Source organism: Hippocampus comes, unplaced genomic scaffold (genome assembly GCF_001891065.2).
Source record: "Hippocampus comes isolate QL1 unplaced genomic scaffold, H_comes_QL1_v1.1 scaffold33, whole genome shotgun sequence".
NCBI lineage: Eukaryota > Metazoa > Chordata > Actinopteri > Syngnathiformes > Syngnathidae > Hippocampus > Hippocampus comes.
In genome coordinates this window covers 345,964-365,655 of record NW_017804842.1, presented here as the reverse complement: position 1 = coordinate 365,655, position 19,692 = coordinate 345,964, and the positions used below count along the sequence as shown (strand labels likewise).

Below are 19,692 nucleotides of genomic sequence, written 5' to 3'. Positions count from 1 at the left end.
AGGAAAGCAACCTCACAGCCAAGCTAACCAAAGTAAAAAAAAAATTGCAAAGATTAACAACCAAAGCCCCTCCCCCCCAAAAAAAAGTAATAATAATGATTATAAAATAATGGCAGTATGCGGGTGAAAACTCTACACTTCAACCACACAAAAAAAAAAAGACCAAATCACGATTTCGCCGATCCGGATTGTTTCCCAACACAGCCTTAAAAAGTTTGTCTGTGTAGTTTTCGACATGCCCATAAAAAGTAGATCAGAGCGTAAGAACGAGGAGGAGGGGGAGGCCGGTTTTCCACTTGGAGATGCTTATTAGTTGAAAACACGCCGCTGAAGCCGGCACTTGTTACGTTTTGGGCCGAGGCGCAGCCGCGGCCGCCCTCCGGACGGACGTCCGCCTGCCTCCAAAGCCGAAGCTCGGCTCCGAGTCATGCGTCTCCGTCACATTAGACGAACTTCACAGGCCGGCGAGTAATGAAGTCACGGGGGAGGCAAAGTCTGACACCAGAAGGATGAGGACGACGGCGGGTATCAACGGATCCGAACAGCAGCCCGCTTTATGCTACACATACACACACACACACACACACACAAAAAACCCTCCAAACTTCCACTCGAGAGAGAAAGAAAAGATGAAGGACGGCAGGCTTGCTGTTAAGTTGAAAACGTTTCAACTTGGTGCCCCGAGCGCAACCCCCCCGCCCCCTCAAAAAAAGAGCGCAACCTAATAGCAAGTGGTCGATTAAAAAGGCAAAAATTCGGCACGGCGGTCTCACACACACACACACACACACACACACACACACGAGCTTTTTGGCTGAAACGAAACCGTTTGATCCAGAAGCCCGCCCATCATCCCGACGCCAGTTGAACACAATCACCAAATGTAGCAAAGGAATTGAAAAATGGGCCCAATGTCATGATTGCATGATTTCATGGGGGGGGGGAAAGATTGTTGTACAGAAGCCAACGACGGATGGTATGGACAAGTGCCTTTCGCCTTTTGCCCGTCTTTCTGCAAAAGGCTTTCAAAATCCTCCCAAAATAGGGCAATGGTCTGATGTTGACTGATGCAAAAAGATGAAAAGAAAAAAACCCACCATGGCCACTCCCAAAGTTTTGCTTTTTGCACACATGCAGCCCGCGCCTCAAATAGCACGAGAGCGTTTGGCTTCAATCGATTTGACTTATCGGTGGATGTTTTTGTTCGATCTTCCATCGTGTCTGTTCGCTTCCGGCGCGGTCGGCTTTTGTGTCACTTTGTTTCGGTCTCCGTTCGCTCCCAGCACAGTTCGCAACCATCCCAGTTGGCTTGTTGGTCACTTTGCTTGGCTTTCGGCTTTGAGCGCAGTTCGCCCGTGACCCAAATAGCAGGTCGCCATGAAGTAGTTGTCGATCATTTGGCCTTCTCCGGTGTTCACTTGGATCTCTGTTATCTTTCAGCACAGTGAGCTGCGCCTTGCGAATGCACCAAAAACAGGTTGTGGAAATGAAATCAAAGGAATGAAAGCCATCTTGAGATTGTGGTGACACTGTCAGCCGACGCGCGCCCCCTTTGCTCCTTTCACCCTCATGAAATATTGAAAGTGACAGCGCTGTTTTTTTTCCTCACGGAGGTGAACCTGACCCACTTGGCTAAAAACCAGCACCGGTGTATGCGCGTGTGTGTGTATGTGCGTGCGAAGACACCCGGGGCGGTGGGGGGGGGGGGGTGGTTCAGAATGTGTGACAATCCTGCAGCACTCCTGCCTTCCTCATGCACCCCTGGCGCCTCCCCCCTCCAGTCGTCTCCTTCACTGACTTCCTCTCCCTTCGCCGCGGCCTCCTCCGCTGGACCCTCCCAGCATGTCATGTTGGAAAATGCCCTCCCCTATTCTCCGTCTTCTTATTTGGCGAATGACAAAAAAAATAAATAAATAAAATCTTCTCCTTTCAGAGTCGAGCGTCTTCTTCCCCGAGGCCGTGCTGTCGGTGGAGGAGGACGCGGGGCATTTGTTGGTCCCCGTCCATCGCGGCGGCGACGTCAGCAAGGAGCTGACGGTGCTCTGCTACACGCGGCAGGGTAGGGACGCTTCATCCCTCACCTCGACGCACATGACCAGGCAGCATTCGCTCAGGAAACATTTCGTTGTTGCCATATTGTCTCCAAATAAAGTGCTCGACTTTGAATAGAAATCAGGAGGTGTGTTGCCCGCTTGAATAAATCAATACCTCACCCCAAATAAACACCGGGTGGGGGCTGCCATGTAGGTGACCGCAAATTCACCAAAGCGTCTGAGCGAAGGCGGGCGGGGCTGCGATTTTTGCCTTAAAAGCCACGGAAAGGTCACTCGCCTTCACAATGAGCAGATTAGCAAAGCACCTCGTTAGCGCGGCTCCCCTCGTTAAGCGTGACATTTTGTTGTCGGCGCACTCCTGCGCTCATCATCGGTCGATGGAGATTAGATGAGGCCGTCTGTCGTGCGGACGTTTTCCCTTCATGTTGTCGCCGCATTTTTCCATCTCGCCGATGCCGGAAAACATCCAAACGCAACTCGTGTGAAGTTCATCTGACGTTGCAATGAATCGAACATACGTCTTGAAAGTGTAAAGAAATACTTTTCAACTCCTTCCTGATTGTGTATGTCTCCCCCCCTCCCCCGTCTCTTCGGGTCCGCCACGGGCACAGCGCCCACCGCCGCCCTGTCCCACTCGGACTTTGTCGCCCGTCCGGAGGAGCCCGCCAGCGTGCTTCGTTTCGACAAGGGCGAGCGGGAGAAGGCGTGCCGCGTGCGGATAATCGACGACTCGCTGTACGAGCCCCCCGAGAGCTTCAACGTCACCTTGGCCTCGCCCGTGGGGGGCCGCCTGGGCCCGCGCTACCCCTCCGCTCGAGTCACCATCCTGGAGGATCGAGATGACGGTAACGCATGGGCCACGTCTCGCTCGCTCTGCTTTCCTCTCAAAGAACGAACGAACCTGCTGTAAAATTGAATTTAAAAGCCTGCAGGCAGGAGAGAGATGTTGACGACAAAAAAAAAAAAAAAAAATTTACATACGTGGCGTGGACAAAAGTATTTGGACGTCTATTTTGGGCAACTCGTGCCGGGTGTGATGAAAGCATCTTCACGCCACGTGGCCCACTTACGGCGTAAAAATACTTCAAAAAGAGTCGAACGGAAAACAATGTGGAGTGTTTGATGCTGACAATTGATGGCGGCAAAGAGACGAGGGCAAAAAGAGGGAGAGGGAGAGGTTGAGTTTGAGCACGGTGTCGGATTTTAGGGAATGAGCAGGTGAGAAAGAGGGAGAAGATCAACTTTTCCTCCTGTCACTTTTTTTTACCCCCGCTTGAAAGCGTCGCGGGAGATGAAACCGCCGCCTCAGGAAAGCGCCACTTCAAAAAGACCTTTCAGCAGTCTTCATCCGTCCGCTGTGAGTCAACAATTCTCTCCCGCCAACTCATTTTTCGGGGACCGACGGAACTTCGCATCGACCCTGTGGTGGACTTTTGAAAAAAATCACACATCTCCTTTATGTCACTCTCTCAAAAGTATGGATGGAAATGATGGGTTCGCTTCGGTCCCAGGTCGGGGTAGAGAGTCCACATTAGCGTTAGCTTTAGCGGTGAAAGCTACCGTTGCGGCTTTCAGCGTATAGAAGGTTTCGGGGTTGAGGTTTGGGTTAGTTTTAGCACACGGGCCCACGGCAGAAGTTCATTTTAGGGTTGGGTGTTTGGAGTTTGGGTTGTGGGGTCGGCTTCGACTTGGAGGGGTGTTTCAGTGGTGGGGCTTGATCCAAAGACCAAAAGGTGTACACTGAAGCCGAGGCTTGAAGGTTTGCCATCGTTTAAAGCCGTGTGAAAGCTGAAAATGAAGGCATGAAGTGATGCACGCGCGCGAGTTCATGCGCATGCGTGTGTCCAGACGTGCCGTCGAGGCGGGCGGGCCGAGAGCGCGTCGCCCGGGTTGAGGTCCTGTCTGACAGCGCGGCCGAGAGGACGGAAGCCTTCACGCCGTACCCGAAGCCCGACGACGACGTGGTGGCCGAGCCGCGGGCCGCCGACGCGACGGCGTACGTCCGGGAGGCCGACGTCACCTTCCCCTCCCGGCCTCACGTGCTCTCGCTGCTCCATTATGACCGCCCAGCCGCCGCCGGCCCGCAGCCGCCCGCCGGCTACCCCGTCATATGTGTCACCGTGAGTTCACACGGCGGGCGTGGAAGGAGTGCCTGCGTGCGTGCATGAGTGTATACTTTGTAAATGCAGGCCAAGAGCGAACTTGTGAGTGAGCTGGCGAGTGTGACCGAGCATAAGCGTGACTTAGTGCATGTCTGAGTGTGAGAGAGAGTGTGTGTGTGTGTGCGCGAGTGAGTCAGTGCGTAAGAAATTGCTGCTGCGCGTGTGTTGTGTGTGTCTGCCACCCCCCAGGGAGCAGAAATGAAGCAGTCTTGTCACTTTGAGTGTTTCCACCTGCAGGCCTCCGAGACTCTTCAAAGCTTCCCGGATCACGTTGGCAGCTTTTTAAATATAGACACACACACACACACACACACACACACACACAGAAAAAAAAGTATGGCAAAAATGCATCCCTCTTTTCCCATCCCGCCATTACAGTGTTGCCCCCCCCCCTTCCTCCAGCTGTATCAAGGTTCATCGTTTGTGCCCTTGCTATATCGTGGCTTTTCAAGCCAACGGAAAACGCCGGCACAAAGCGCAACCTTCACTGCGGCGTGACCCGGCGGTGGCCAGATGTTGTGAAGTTCTTCTGCCGCCATCTCGTTACGAGGTCTCTGAGGCGAACGGGCCCATTTTCAACCTCGGATCAACTGAGCGAAGGCCCTTTTGTTGAGAAACTGGCTGGGTCAAGATGCCACCCGACCTAGGCGTTTTTTTTTTTTTGTTTGCTGTCATTTGGACAATTTTTTTTTTTGGGAGACACAAACACTGCCCACTGAGCTTAATGCTAACCTATGATACGAAGCGTGTCAGTGTTGCGCAGCTTTTAGCGGCTGATATTTGAACACAAGCGGTGGCACAACACATGTAGACAGAAAAATTGAAATTCGCAGGCATTTATTCTTGATCCTCTGCAAAGAACAATTCATATTACTGCGGCTGACTCAGCAATTGTGACCGTCTCCTTCCTCCTTCCTCCCCCTATGACAGACTGATTTCAAAGTTGACCAAGAAGCACCTTTGCGTCCATTGAATTCAAGCAAAAAAATATTTAAAATTTGCCAAACTGTTTTCATTTCTCTCTATTCCACGCATTGTCATGACTGCAAGTTTTTGTTCCGTACAATATTATCAAGTGCTATTTTCCCAGGTTTTCCAGTCTCGTGAGCACATCCGGAACGTATTCCCCGCCATAAACTTCCTTTGACTGCAACCCGCAGGCCTGCAACGCGCGCCACCCGGACTACGAGAAAACGGGCTCCGCCTGCGTCAGCGAGCGCATCGACGACACCCTGACGCGCTACCGCTGGCTCGTCAGCGCCCCCGCCGGGCCTGCCGGCGTCGCCGCCCCCATGAGGGTGCTCGACTTGGATACCTTCTTCACCTCCTCCAAGGCCATCACGCTGGACTCGATCTACTTCCAAGCGGGCTCGCGTGTCCAGTGCGCCGCCCGGGCCGTCAACTCCAACGGCGACGAGGGCCCGGAGCTCAACAGTCCCATTGTCACCATCAGCCGGGAGGAAGGTCAGGCCAACATTTTGTTTGGGATTTTAGGCACATGGTGCAATTTTAGAAATTGGGTTTTGGCTAACGGGTTGGCGAGAGCGCTGGGTTTGCAAAATGATTTCTTTGCGAAACAGCCACATAACTTTGCTAGCCTAATTCTAACACAAAATAGTACAAACAAATAGCGATAGTGTCGCAATGTTATAACCCTCTAGGCAATGGATATTTGAACACAGATTTGACAACAACGCATTCTTTATCCTCTGCAAAGAATGACTAACATATTACTGCTGCTTCTTGTGGAGCGACCGTCTCTTAATGCATATTTGTACGTTTAGTTATGTCCTAATGGTATGCTTTTGGTTTGTTTTTTTGAAGTACAATATCATCTAAAATCACATTAGAACGTTTTGGGGCCAGCGGCAGGAATTGATTCTTGACCTTTCCATGCATTCCAATGGGTACGGATGATTTAAGATGCGCTTCCATGTGGTCAAGGTATGTGCCCGCCCCGCAAGGGGGCCACGGCGGGGGCCCAGCCTTTCTCAGCCAAGATGCGCTACACGGGCGCCGATGACCACCCACATTCCAACCTCATCAAAGTGAGCGTCACCATGCCGCACGTGGACGGTAGGTGGCGCCGCCTGTATGTCGTTCGGCCCGAGAGCATAATTGCGTGAGTCGTTTTGGGAAAAAATCCAGGAAACGAGACAAATTCTCTCATTTCAAACTTTGCACGTGAGCATCAACGAGGTGACTAATGATCAACACTGACACGATGTAAAAATACAATTTTTAGCGTTTGAGTTTTTTTTTTAAATACGGTTAACAAATATAAGTGCAGTGAAATGGCATGCGTGCTTGAGCAGGCATGCTCCCGCTGATTTCCACGCGACCCCTGAGCAACTTGGAGCGGACCCTGAGCCCGGACGGCAACCGGTGGGGCGACCACCGCTGCTCCAACCTGCTGGACTACGACGAGCCGACGGCGGCCTCTGACGGCCATCAGAGCGTGGCCGGCGGCGACGGCCTGCGCGGGCAGGCCACGCTGCGCTTCTACCGCAGCCTCCGGCCGGACGCCTGCCTGTGGGAGTTCAACGCCTTCTACCGCGTGTCCCAGCTGCTCAGCGACTGTGGCGGCACCATGGCCGCCGACGGACAGGTGACCGCCGCTTTCTTCCGCTGTTCTTTGAAATGATATTTTGATCGGGGCAAAAAAAAAAAAGAAATGTCACGGGTGCACCCGAGTCTCCGATCGCTGCCTTGCAGGTACTGCCGAGGAGTCAAAGTGTGGTTTTGTGTTCAGGTCCCGAACTTGGTGCAGTCATACGTGAGCGTGCGCGTGCCCCTCTACGTATCTTACGTCTTCCATTCGCCGCGAGGCGCGGGCGGCTGGAAGCACTTTGACCTCCGCTCCCAGCTGCACCTCACCTTCGTGTACGACACCGCCATCCTGTGGCGGGACGGCATCGGCAGCCATCCGCAGGCCCGGCTGCACGGTACCCCAAACGCCCAGTCCGGGCAACCGTATACGGGAAAAACTGGGCACTGGTTCACAACCGCATGCCTAGCGTAGTCGGACACGTGACAAGATGGTCTCGTAATTGTTTGAGAAGGAATGCGAGTAGCGCATAAGTGTCAGTGGTCGGCGCTTTCGGGTCACACCTCGTCTGTCTTGTTGTCGCGCAGGCTCGCTGTATCCCAGCAGCATGCGCCTCAGCCGGCATGGCCGCCTGGCGGTCAAGTTCCGCACCAAAGCTCGCTTCAGGGGCCTCTTTGTTCACTCGCGCTCTGCCGGACGCCTTCGAGGATCTGGTGAGACGCAGCGGTCGGCAGTCACTGGCAGGGCGCACACGGGCAAACGATGGCCCGGTCGCTAAAGAAAGAACGGAGCGGTCGCCAGTGATTGTCCCGTTGTCCCGTTTGCTTGGTCAGGGACGTCCACGGTGGTGAGCACGGACCACCCCGGCCGGACCTTCAACCTGAGCTTGGTGAGGAGCGAGCCCACTTTCGACCAGCCCGCACAGCAGTGGAGCTTCACCTCCGACTTTGTCGTAAGTACGAGCGACGCGCTGGCGGCCACTCCACGCGCTGACGACCCGCCATCGGTCGCAGGCCCGTGACTACTCGGGGACCTACGCCGTCCAGCTGGTCCCCTGCACCGCCGGCCAGAACACAGAGTACTCTGTGCCGCCCGTGTGCAGCCCCGGGGAAGCGGTCGCCTTCGATGTGGCCGTCCGATTGCAGCAAGTAAGGCCGATTGGAAAAGTTCGTCTTGCGTCGCTATGCTAAGCGTGAGCGTGTTGTGTTCAGGTGAGCGATCCTGTGGCTGTGGAGTTCAGTCTGAACGCAAACATGTTCCTGCTGTCCCAAAGAAGTGTGTGGCTCTCTGACGACTCCGTCAGCTTGGGCCAGGAAAGCGACGTCACCTTTTCGGAAGGTAAACAGACTTGCGGTGTGCCCCAAGGTTTCAATTTAGGTCCCACACTGTTCAACCTCCATCTTAGTGCACTGATATAATCAGAATAACATATCACACATTCACGATACATGTCAAGCTTCTCGGGTTGTCTTGCGTTTGACTCCGGTTACAATGTGATACGAATCGTGTCAATTTCGATGCCAGAAGAAGCGATTTGTGATATCTTCCCGGTACGATGTGATACGTTACGATGACAATGGACTTGGATTTGCTGCAAAACGATAACATTCACTCCAACAACATGATGGGATACAATTCCGACAATTCATTGCAAAAGTAGGATTTGAGACGATTCTCCCGCTAAGTATGAGACGATATGATTCACTTCCAATCTGTCGCCCCCCCGCAGGCGACACCGTATACGGTCGCGTGATGGTGGACCCGGTACAGAATCTCGGAGATTCTTTCATCTGCAGCATCGAGAAAGTTTTCCTGTGCACCGGAGCTGACGGCTACGTCCCCAAGTACAACCCCACCAACTTGGAATTTGGCTGCCTGGCCGATTCGCCGGCACTGCTCTATAGATTCAAAATCATTGTGAGGGAATTTCCTGGACTCTCTGCGAGCCTCGAAGTGTTTTTGATCATTTTCCTGTCCTGCAGGACAAAGACCAACCCGAGACCCAGGCGCGCCACTTCGGTGGTGTGGCTTTTAACGCCGTGCTGGCATTGGACGACCCGTCTGCCGCACGGCTCGTGAGGCAGCCCGGATCTGACGGCTTCAAACTGGACTCCGGGGCCATGTTTCAAGTACCACCAAAACCTACCTTATTTGCTCAAATACCTCACCCCCTCCCCATCCCCCCATCTTGAATATATTTTTTACTCTTTAATTTCATATTTGATTAATTGCGCAAATTTGTGTGTTTTGTTCAGGTGGCATCGGGGCGCGAGTGGTACATTCACACCATCTACACGGTGCGCTCAGAAGATGACGCAGACAAAGGCATCGAGAAACGCCGCCACGCCATCACGGGTGGCGACCGCCATCGTGTCCGAAGATCCCTACCGGCCCCCGTCCCCGAGGCGGCGGCGGGCATTGGCTCCGACGACACCCGCGGCACCAACATCATTCACGTCGCCTTGGATCGCTTCAAACAATCGTCGGCCACCTCTCGATCGTCCCCCGATGGGGCGGAGGCGGGCGAGCCGATGGGCGGCGAGAGGGTGGATGGTGCGGCGGTGGCCTTGTTAGGCGTGCTGCTCCTGGTACTGACCGGTGGCATCCTGACGCTGGCCTCACGCTCCGGAGCCAATTGCGACGTGGGGCGGGAGCGAGGGCGGCGGGACGACGTATGGGAAACCGTCAAAGGTTCGCTCAGCTCAGAGCCCATCTTGGTGGTCAGGATGCAGCGCTCCCATGACGGCTATGTGGTCTGACACCCATCAAAGGATACCAGAGAAGGATTTCATGTGTTCTCTGTTGCTTTTCAGTACATTTCTTTCATAGACTGACTTTTTTTTTTTTTTTAGGTGCATAGTGCTGTGATACGAGGGAGTATGTGGGCCACGCCCCAAAGGGAAAACCATAAAAATAGGTTTGTTTTTTTAAAGATAAATGTTACAGGTTTTAGGTCCGTATTCACGTGAAAAAAAGCTGTAATATTACAACACTCTCAGAAAAAAAACTTTAAAATAATTTTTTAAAAAACGATTAAAAACCATGAACGTAAAAAGTCAAGATTTCATCGGGGAAAAAGTTGAACTGCACATGTTTTATGAAAGAAAGTCCTCATCTCATGAAATCTTCTTTCAAGAAATGTTGAAAAACATGCGTTTCTATAAGCTTGTAACTGGTAATGTACGAAAATCCAACTTGCCTTTATATCTTGAAAACACAATACTTCTTGAAAAGAAAAAAAACTTGTCCTAAATATAGTTAATGTTCGCCAGTTCTGGAATTTTAAAATGGGCAGGACGGTTTGAAAAATCCCAGTATGCCACAAGGACTGCATTTATGACCAGGCGTGATCTCAAAAACAAATCACAGATTGGTTGTTACATTCAAGCTCTTATTTACGTTTTGTATCTCACATTTGAACGGAATTGTGTGCTTCTATTATTTATTTATCCATCACTATTTTCCAGTTGTCTATTTTCCCAGTGTGTATTTTCATCACGTCCTTGTCAGTGTGTCGACTTGGAAGTGTAAACACACCCACGATGAAGCTGCTGTCGGGTCACCACGAACATTTTCATCAGGTTTGTTGACATCTCAGTGTTGCGAACTCATTGGCTAATTACGGACAGGACTCCTCTGCATATACGGTATGTGTACGTCTTGTCACCCTCGCCCATACGAATGCAACCTATGCAATGTCGTGTACAGTCCGTGACCTCTTTGGCCACACACGCAGTCACAATCAATCTTGAGACTCACTTGGTGATTTTATGGATTTTTTTTTTAATGAAATGTATTTATTTGAATACATTTGGACACTTTGCTGGCAGGATGTTGTCATTGTGATCACGAAGTCGCAGTCAAAATAAATTGTAATGAAACAGTCTCCTCGCGAGCGTAGATTGTCTTGAGATATTTCTTTGTGATCTTGATTCTGAAGGCTACTTCTTCCTGTTGCGTACTTGGGCGCGCTTCCACCTCCGCTTGTGATTGGCCGAGCGGAGAGACCACGCCCCGGTCACGTTCCTGGTCACTACCGGCTTCCGGTTGTGTTTGCGTCCTGTTTTTGCTTGCCGTTCATCGCCCGGCCGCCTTGTCGCGAACCAGCCGACGACAAGATGGCCGCTTCCGCGTCGTCCGGCGACGACGTGAGGAAGGAGCTGACCTGCGCCATCTGCCTGGACTTCTTCAAGGACCCGGTCATCCTCAAGTGCGGACACAATTTCTGCCGCTTCTGCATCTGCATGCACTGGGACGAAAATGGCGGCGACTACGGCTACCAGTGCCCCCAGTGTCGAGCGGTAAACGTGTTTTGGGTTCTGGGTTTTCTTTTTTTTTTTTTTTTTGGCGTGTTGTAGTTGTTGTTCTGGCGCTGCGTTGTGGTAACATTCTGGGCGCTTTGGTTTTGTTTCCGTCTCGCGTAGTAGGAGCTAGCTGGCGCTCAAGTTAGCCTCTTCAAAGAAATCCTTTCCTTTGTGACAGGTTTCGTTTGATTTGGATTCATTTTTTTGTGCCCCCTCTCACTTAAGGAGGCCTTAATTCAAACCCTTCATTTGTGCACCAAACGGGACAGATCACGGGGAAAGTTGTAAGCGAACAGCCGATTGGTCACCAGGGAACATCACGACATCAAAGTCCGATTGACTTGTGACTAGTCAAAGACAGGACACATCTAGGCCAAAACAAAACAAAAAAAAAAACAACCGCACTGGTCAGTCAGTGCTAATGAAGGCTTAAACGGCGGACTGGCCGCCAGCCAATGGCAGGCACAGTGAGACAAACAGTGGACTGGTCGGCAATCATTATCAAGGCATGTAGTAGTCATACAGTACAGTATACTAGTCACCTATCAATATCCACACAGGTAATTGACAAACTATGGACTGGAGCGCCAGCCATCGTCTCGATACTCAAATGACTCCTACTTGTTTCACCCCTTATCAATTCTCCCTTCAGGTGTTCAACAAGAGGACGTTCACACAGAACTACCTGGTGCAGAATCTGGTGGCCAAGATGGACAGTCTGGATTGCTTAGGTTCGAGTCCGACCCCCGCCAAGCCGATCAAGGTGGACGGCAAGTGCGAGCTGCACGGCGAAGAGCTCAAGTTGTACTGCCAGGCGGACAAGAAGCCCATCTGCGTGGTGTGCCGCGAGTCACGCACGCACAGGTGACCTACGGCGTGTAAACACGCTCGGCGTGTTACCGAACCGCATTGAAGAGTATGTTGCCACGGGACGGGAAACGCCAGCCGACGTTTCACGACGGCATGCGACATGTTGACACGTAAACATGTCACGTGTTCATCATGTGATGCATGTAACGGGCATCCGAAAATGTCACCGCTACTCTTTTTGCCGTTACGGTGGCGCGTGAACCGTATCCGTGTTACTCAACACGTCACGTTGACCGCTGACGTCACCGAACACGCCGCTACCACATGTAGCAGCGTGATGCCGCTCCTTCGTACGTTGGCACGGAATGTGCCGCAACCGCCCGTGAACGTGTGACCCGACACGGTGCCTGGCATGTGACATGTATGTAAACGCGGGACTGAAACCTTGAGCGATCGTGAGATTCACGTGTGTCCTGTTTTTAAGGGCCGCCATGTTGCCTTTCAGATATCACGAGGTGGCTCCTGTCTCAGAGGTTGTCCATGAAATGAAGGTGAGTCTGTTTTTTTTAAGTTGCTTTTTTTGTTGTGTGGGTAGTTGGAGGTGATTTCAACTCAACTATTATTCGTGTGTGGGGTTGTGTGTGTTTGTGTGTGTGTGTGTGTGGGTTGGGGGCGGGGGGGGGGTGTTTCAGGTGGAGTTGAGACTGCGTCTGAGGCCGCTCAACAATTTCAAGTCGCAGTGCGTCAAAGTCATCACCGCCGACGAACGTACCAAAAACGACATCAGGGTACGCGGCGCAACGGCTCGTCGCCAAGCGGCTCCTCCGTATGCGGACGTTGCCAGAAAAGCAGCGGAGGAAACTCGTGTGCGTGCCTGCGCTTTCAGATGAAGAAGCAGCGTCTGAAGGAGAAGGTGGAGGCGGACGTGGGCGCGCTGGTTCAGTTCCTGCTGGACGAGCGAGACGCGCTCCTGGACAGCCTGGACGCCGAGGAGGCGGCGGCCGTGGCCGTGGTGGAAGACAACCTGGAGAGCGTCCGCGCCGAAGCGGCCGACGTGGCCAAGCGCATCACCGACATCAACCAGCACGTCAACGGCGACACCGGCTTCCAGGTCTTTTCTGACGTTCTGACTCCCGTCTGGGCAAATTCATCCCTTGATTGTCAACGCTGCCAAGTGATCCCCATTAAGATTTGTGTTCTGAAGAACATTTTGGGGCCCAAAGTATTGCTGGCTGGTAACTGCAGCCTTGGCCAGAAAACCGATACGTTGAAATCAGGTGTCAGTATCGGCCCGATACTGACACCTGGTATCGGTACTTGCCCATCCCTTATTTCAATGGAAAGGTTTTCAAAGATTATGCTGTTGGTCTTGGCTTTGACAATCTTCTCTCTACTTGACAATGTAAACACACGCAGTGTTGTATTTGAAACGCAAAATGTTTTTTGTGTCCATCAGAGCCTGGCCGAGACCTTCAACAAGTAAGTTTATCATTGCTCTCGTCCTCCCATTTCGCGGCGTTTCCTCGGAAACGATTTTGGACTCCCTCTAAAAAAGTCGCGTGCGTTTCTGTGCCAGCGCCTTGCGGGAGACGTACGGCGAGGTGAAGCCCGTCGACAGTCCCACCGAGTTCACCGACTTCTCGGGACCTTTCCAGCTCATCATGTGGAAGAAGATGATGCACGTGCTGCACACCAGTGAGTCGCCTTTCGCACCGCGACCAACAGAATTGGAAAATGCGGCCGGCAAGGGAGCGCCAACATATTTCTTCTTAAAAAAGGGGGCTGGGGGGGGGGGGGTCGCAACACGCAGAAGCGAATGTGTTCAGGTCAGAACTTAGGTCATTAACGGTGCCAATATCATTTTTTTTTTTTCCATTTGTCAGACAGCTCAACTGTGATGGCAAACATTTCAAAATTATTTTGGAGTCAGCAATCTAAAAATACTTGTAAAAAAACGTGCAGACCGCCGGCCAACGCCACCGTCTCATTAGCCAACAGCCACGTCACTCGCCAGGCCTGAAGGCGTGGCCAAAAATAGACCCGCATCTCATGTGCACCCCCCCCCCCTCCCTCCCCTGTACGTCCAGTGCCCCAGAACCTGACGCTGGACCCGGACACGGCGCACCCCAACCTCCTGATCTCGGACTTCGACACCAAGGTGGAGGAGCTGCGCGCCCGCAGCCAGGAGCCCGACCTGCCGGTGCGCTTCACGCGCTTCTGCGGCGTGCTGGCCACGGCGCAGTACTGCGGCGGGCAGCACTACTGGGAGGTGGACGTGCGCGACAAGGGCGTGTGGTACCTGGGCGTCACCACCGAGGGCAGCAACCGCAAGGGCTTCGTCAGCCTCACGCCCTCGGCCGGCTACTGGAGCCTGTGCCTGCAGGACCGGCTGTACGCCAACGGCGAGGACGGCCGCGTGCCCGTGGCTGACTACTGGAACTCGCCGCGCGTGGGCGTCTTCCTGGACTACGACCGCGGGCGCCTCAGCTTCTACGACGCCGTCACCATGAAGCGCCTCTACATGTTCGACACCTGCTTCATGGAGCCCGTCTACCCCTTCTTCAGCCCGGGCAAGAACGACCCGGGCAGCCGCCTCTGCATCTGCCACTACTACTGACCGCGGCGCGCGCGCGTGGCCGCCCGCCACCGCCGCCTTGGCCCAAAGGTGAGTCCCCTCCGCAAACGTGGACTCGCTATGGCTTTGTGGCCTTTCCAAACAACAAACGCCACTTTGGCGTCATCTTTCATGTGAAGCTGACTCGACGGGCTGCGCGTTCCCATGTAAAAAGTGAAATTCACGGTCTTGTGTTCTGTTTTTCCTGGATTTAGGCAACATTTCTTTTGATTCTGTGACATCACCCCCACCACCAGCAATGTCACGTGATCATTTTGTTGTCCGTTTTATTTTGTTTTGAATTTTCATGCACACATTTCCCATTCCAAAACAACTTTTTAAATAGTAAATTATTTCTCAAATGTAATCGTTCCTCAAGTACGTTTTTTTGACACCTGCAAAAATTCCCCTCAAAGTGGCGTGATCATTTTTACTTCAAACTGACTCGAGCTGAAGTCAAAAATGTTTTCTTTGTTTTATGATTAAAACATAACCGTGTACTTTTTCCCTTTTGATTTTATTCAAATAAACATTGTCACAATTATCTAGTTGCATGTATATTATTATTTTTTTGGGAACATAAAAATCCCCAATTTTTCCGTCTGTTCCCCCCCAAAAGCAACATTGGGTCGTCATGCTGGACCGCATTTTTCTAAATCACCTTTTTTCCTTTTCTTTTTTCCTTTTTTTTTTTTTTTTTTTCTTGTTTGAAATGTTGATTTTTACATTTCATGATTGCTGGCGATTTTCTGAACCGATCACGTTGCAAAGTAGCGATTGTCGCCTGATGGTCGTCAGAGTGACTCGCCTGACTGCACATGAATTCCAATGTTAACCAAAAAAAAAAAAAGAGCACGCCGCTCATCTTTGGTCAGGATGTCAGTGTGCTAAAAGAGCAAACCAGATCTCACATTGAGCAATCGGCGAAGCTGCAAATTGTCGTCATCTTTGTTGTTGTATGCGCAGCCGATAATATCGAGATTGTTGATCTCTTAAGTTAGTGTTCGTGACTTAAAGGAGACAGCAAAAAAAACTCTTGCTGGACTCAATTTGTATCGAGATGAGACTCGTTTTTCATATATACAATGAAACTTTATTTGTCCCGTTTGATGTCGGCTGCTGTTTCATTGACGCAGAAACACAAAAGAAACATGAATGAAACATTTACAGCAGGCAGATATTCCTCTCTGACATGATTCACAGTGTTGGTGCAAGAAATGTTTTGGCAGGAGCAGCTTGGGTATTTTGGCAAAATTGTAAAAAAAAAAAAAAAAAAAATGTTCCTTTAGATTCAAGCGCTTGATTTCCCCTCGTTAAGGTTTGAAGAGTGAGTCTGGAGGTTTTGACATTGAGCTTCGAGAACAGAAGAAGATGCCGCTTCCGTAAGACAAGCGCAAAAGAGACCAATTTGCTTTGGGTGGGTTCCCGCCGAAGCGTCGCGATGCTGAGTCGGCCGCTACTGCAGGTAGCGGTAGACCTTGAAGCAGTGGTTTCCTGAGTCGGCCACGGCCACGTTTCCGTCCGAAGTCAGCGCCAGACCTTGCGGGCCGTAAAGCGGGTCGCCCGACGTGTTGATGTAAGACAGGAAGGAGCCCGCGCTGTCGAAAACCTGACCGGCACAAACAACGACACGACGACAACACAAGTTGGCGTCGGAGCGAGCGCAATTTGCCGGCTAAATTCACGTTCCGTACTTGTAAGATGACGACTTGTGCTTCCCCCCAAGTACATGACAAAAATATTTTCGGACTTTTGATAAATTGATTTCAATGTAAATTGGAAAAAAATGGAAATGTAGTTAATGTAGCCACAAGGGGGCACAAGCCAGTGTCATTGACTCTTGGAGTTAGTTTTCTTTTTCCTTCCAGCAGAATGGATTTCTTTTCCACTTATATCACAGCTACTTCCCCCGCATCCAAAAGAAAATGGTTTTCCCATCATTCAATTTTCACACAAAAAGGACGAGTGACGCTCAAATTGTTGACTGATTTGCTGTCAAATGATTCCCCTGCCCCAATGTAAAAAAAAAAAAACAAAAAACTAAAGTCACCATTTCCTGTCATATTGCGATCATTTTTTTTCATATTTGACATTTCTGCCACGTGTTTGTTTTTGTATTTGGACACATAAAATTCTGACTTTGAAGTGACAACTTTTAGTTGTTTTACTCTGACTTTTTTCACATCAATTTGGATTTTTTGGTGTTTGGTTTTCACCCGTTTTTTTACATTCAATGACGTCTTTTGAATCCCTCAGACTTGAGTTGAAAATGACGACCATTAGGTCCGAAAAAAAAAGTGCACCGGCCCACTTTTTCTGCTCCTAGTCGGGCGCCTTTGGCTTTTGCTGACCTGTATCCTGCTGTTCCCCCAGTCGGCGACGATGATGTTGCCGTTGGCATCGACGGCGACGCCGGTAGGCGCGTTGAATTGCCCGTTGCCTTCGCCGTGACAGCCGAACTTGAAGAGGAACTCGCCATCGGCGCTGTACACCTGCGGGGGCCACAGGAGGAAGTAGAGCCGGCGGGGAAGGGGGCCGTCGCGGCCGCAGGTCGCCGCCGTACCTTGACCGAGTGGTTGTGGAAGTCGGTGACGACGATTTCGTTCTTGCCGTTGACGGCCACAAAGTGCGGACCTGCCGGGGGAGGGCGAGCACACGAAGCAGCTCAAGCCGAAGTTTGGGCGGGCTGCTCCCGTTTGGGTTCGATCAACGGCGGCGCCGCGCGCGGCGGCTTTCCACCAAGTGCCACGCTCAAAACGGAAAATGAAACAAAAATGTGTCAAGCATTTTTTTCCGACTTTTGCCCTATAATGAAGTTAAAAACAACTGATTGTGATTCCACCAGATTTTGAGTCATTTCTGATTTCAGCTTCGATTTTATGAAAATTGTTTTTCGCCTATAAAATGACAGAACGACTATAATTCAATGTGTACAAAGATCTAAAATATAACATTTCATTCAAAAGCAAAACTTAACAAAACGTCCTCATCACAAGACTGCGGCAAAGCTTTACTCTAAGCTCTCACTTTTGCTTGCCTAATCGATGCCCTCCCTCTCACTTCGAAATAACACGTAGATGCCACAAGGTGGCTCCAAAGCACTACTTTTATACCAGACGTTGCTTTGGGAAAAGTTTTCCGGGTAAAATTAAATTACTATTTCTTTTTCCCTCTCTGTGGAGTGCTTGGTGGAAACTTGCCGGACCGGTCATGCGCTCGCCTGGTGATTGACGACCACCCTCTAGTGGTTAGTTTGTAGCACGACACACTGATTATCACGTGGGACGGAAAGTGACGACGAGGAGGAAGGGGAAGTGCAAGTTTGACGACAAAAGTACTTACTGAACACCGAGCCTGACTTATTAACGTTTGGAAGCAGTTTATCTGCTGCGTGGGGAAAAAAAAGGCCAACAACACAAACACAAAAGAAAACAAAACATAAGGCAACCCAAGAAACAACGTGAGCATGTCGTGCGTTTTACATGGCGACTTTCCCGGGACGTAGTTTCTCCTCATAACGGCCCGCGCCATTATGTGACTTCAAATAGTAAAGTAAAAAGATTTCTCACGCGCTCCCCCGGTTTTAAACCCCGCAAAAACGTCATCAACGAACGCAAGCGCCCGTAGTACCTGATCACGTGACACTTTCTGCCCGACACGCACCGCCCCCAAACGAGGCTTCGTTTCTTTGGTCACGTGACTTTCCTCGCGTGACAAAAACGTCACTGGCACCCGCCTCGAAACTTTTACAATGCAAGCTCCTTCTGGAATCCTGACCCTCTTCCGTTCAAAGAATTAATGCCCTGTTCGTTCCATTGATGACGCTCACGTTTGCTCTCGTCCTGCCTTTAAGTATCGAGGGTGTGGCGGCGGCGGCAAGTAGGCATGCGTGCGTGACCTGCAAATTGTCTGTCGGCGACGCCGCGCCCTCCGAACTTGGTGACCAGCTTGCCGTTGGCCTGGAAAATGAAGACGCAGCAGGCTTTGTTGTCCACGGTGATGATGTGCCCGTTCTTGTCCACGGCCACGCCCTTCGGGCCCAGCAGACGGCCGGAGCCGATCTTGTTCTGCGCCGCCGCAAAAGCAAGCACATTTGGGCTTTTCTCACAAAACAAAGGGCAGTCTAACTCTGCGCACGGCAGCGTGTTCTTTCTTTTGGGATTTGCGTAGATGGGCGCGGTTGAAAATGGGTGTCTGCGCCACTGTGGGAATGAAAACGGCCTACATGATACCCTAAGCAAGGTAAACTAGACTTGCCCCGAAGATGTGGCCCAGCGCAAGTGGGCGTCATCTTGCGCGAGCACTCGTGTAACGGACGACGTTGGCCGCTTCACCTTGAACTTTCCGTCAGGGGAGAAGATGCTGACGCAGCGATTGTCGTAATCGGCCACCACGATGTCGCCGTTGGAGTCCACGTCGACGCCGGTCGGCCGCTGCAGTTGTCCCGGCGAGCGGCCGCGGACGCCAAAGCGCATCTTGAACTGGCCGTCGTTGGAGAAGATCTGCGCAGAGAAGCGTTTGGTGTTAGGAGGAGGAGGAGGAGAGGAAGGACGACGGTGAGCGAGGGCAACCTGGATACACTGATTGTTGCTGTCGGCCACCACCACTCGGCCATTGGCAGATGCCGAAATGCCTTGCAGGTTGGTGAACTCGCCTCGCTCGCGGCCGCGACATCCTGAACCAGGCCCAAAAATGCCAGCTCAATATTCACGCGTCATCGGGACACATCAAATGACAGTTTTCTTGTCTCATGGAAACGTTTGTCATCATTTGTTCCCGCAGTGTTGCCGCTTTTTCTCCAATTGGAACTTTCACCCCGGAATGTTCCGACTCATTCAAACTTTTTCACATACAAGACACTCTTTGTAAAAAGTTGTTTTTTTTTTTGTTTTTTTTTTTAATGTGTGTGTAAGGTTATCATTTGTATCCTTTTGAAAGGAAAGCGTTATTGTTGTGCAGAAATTAGGTTATTTTCCCACAAAAACTTGTTGTTGCAATTCTTTCTCATGCTATTGAAAAGGTTGCGACTTTTTCACATTGTCGGGCGATGCGACGACACACGCTACCCCGAGTGCAGGCGCCCGGGTGCCTGACCGACTCTGTAGATGAGCTCGTCGTCGATGGGGTTCTCCTTCTTCTTGGCGGCGGCGTGCATGCTGGAGGGCCGCCTGACCGCTTTCTGGCGGACGTGCCCGCCGGC

At 51.4% G+C, this 19,692-nt stretch overlaps 3 protein-coding genes across 17 annotated transcripts in view; 2 read left to right on the top strand and 1 right to left on the bottom strand.

Annotated features, from left to right (window-relative positions):
* Window positions 1–9,984, top strand: part of LOC109516770 (FRAS1-related extracellular matrix protein 2-like) — an 18,518-nt gene extending 8,534 nt beyond the window's left edge. Inside the window, exons 4-17 of the mRNA XM_019871553.1 lie at window positions 1,934–2,059; window positions 2,666–2,899; window positions 3,867–4,174; window positions 5,377–5,680; window positions 6,161–6,292; window positions 6,532–6,824; window positions 6,969–7,161; window positions 7,352–7,477; window positions 7,598–7,716; window positions 7,778–7,912; window positions 7,976–8,102; window positions 8,494–8,681; window positions 8,747–8,893; window positions 9,020–9,984. Coding sequence (XP_019727112.1) covers window positions 1,934–2,059; window positions 2,666–2,899; window positions 3,867–4,174; window positions 5,377–5,680; window positions 6,161–6,292; window positions 6,532–6,824; window positions 6,969–7,161; window positions 7,352–7,477; window positions 7,598–7,716; window positions 7,778–7,912; window positions 7,976–8,102; window positions 8,494–8,681; window positions 8,747–8,893; window positions 9,020–9,523 — 2,936 coding nt within the window. The 3' untranslated portion in view covers window positions 9,524–9,984. The remainder of the gene's footprint in view (window positions 1–1,933; window positions 2,060–2,665; window positions 2,900–3,866; window positions 4,175–5,376; window positions 5,681–6,160; window positions 6,293–6,531; window positions 6,825–6,968; window positions 7,162–7,351; window positions 7,478–7,597; window positions 7,717–7,777; window positions 7,913–7,975; window positions 8,103–8,493; window positions 8,682–8,746; window positions 8,894–9,019) is intronic.
* An 802-nt stretch (window positions 9,985–10,786) lies between these two features.
* On the top strand, window positions 10,787–14,498 carry trim47 (tripartite motif containing 47). The gene is made up of 8 exons (XM_019872086.1): window positions 10,787–11,065; window positions 11,721–11,932; window positions 12,384–12,429; window positions 12,571–12,666; window positions 12,765–12,989; window positions 13,335–13,357; window positions 13,455–13,573; window positions 13,966–14,498. Exons 1-8 carry the CDS (start codon window positions 10,883–10,885, stop codon window positions 14,493–14,495), a joined length of 1,434 nt encoding a protein of 477 aa, XP_019727645.1. The 5' UTR covers window positions 10,787–10,882; the 3' UTR covers window positions 14,496–14,498.
* Window positions 14,499–15,559: 1,061 nt separating this feature from the next.
* The window catches only part of LOC109516935 (tripartite motif-containing protein 3-like), a 14,856-nt gene continuing 10,723 nt past the window's right edge, over window positions 15,560–19,692 (bottom strand). For 7 of the 15 annotated variants that reach the window (XM_019871812.1, XM_019871804.1, XM_019871866.1 and 4 more), the window contains exons 10-18: window positions 19,587–19,692; window positions 19,064–19,167; window positions 18,827–18,994; window positions 18,391–18,694; window positions 17,835–17,879; window positions 17,056–17,126; window positions 16,844–16,984; window positions 15,890–16,101; window positions 15,560–15,841 (exon numbers count right to left, since the gene is read on the bottom strand). In XM_019871812.1, coding sequence (XP_019727371.1) covers window positions 15,949–16,101; window positions 16,844–16,984; window positions 17,056–17,126; window positions 17,835–17,879; window positions 18,391–18,694; window positions 18,827–18,994; window positions 19,064–19,167; window positions 19,587–19,692 — 1,092 coding nt within the window. In that variant the 3' untranslated portion in view covers window positions 15,560–15,841; window positions 15,890–15,948. Of the gene's footprint in view, window positions 15,842–15,889; window positions 16,102–16,843; window positions 16,985–17,055; window positions 17,127–17,834; window positions 17,880–18,390; window positions 18,695–18,826; window positions 18,995–19,063; window positions 19,168–19,558 lie in introns of those variants that run through there. The other 8 variants (XM_019871778.1, XM_019871788.1, XM_019871842.1 and 5 more) reach the window with 8 other exon arrangements.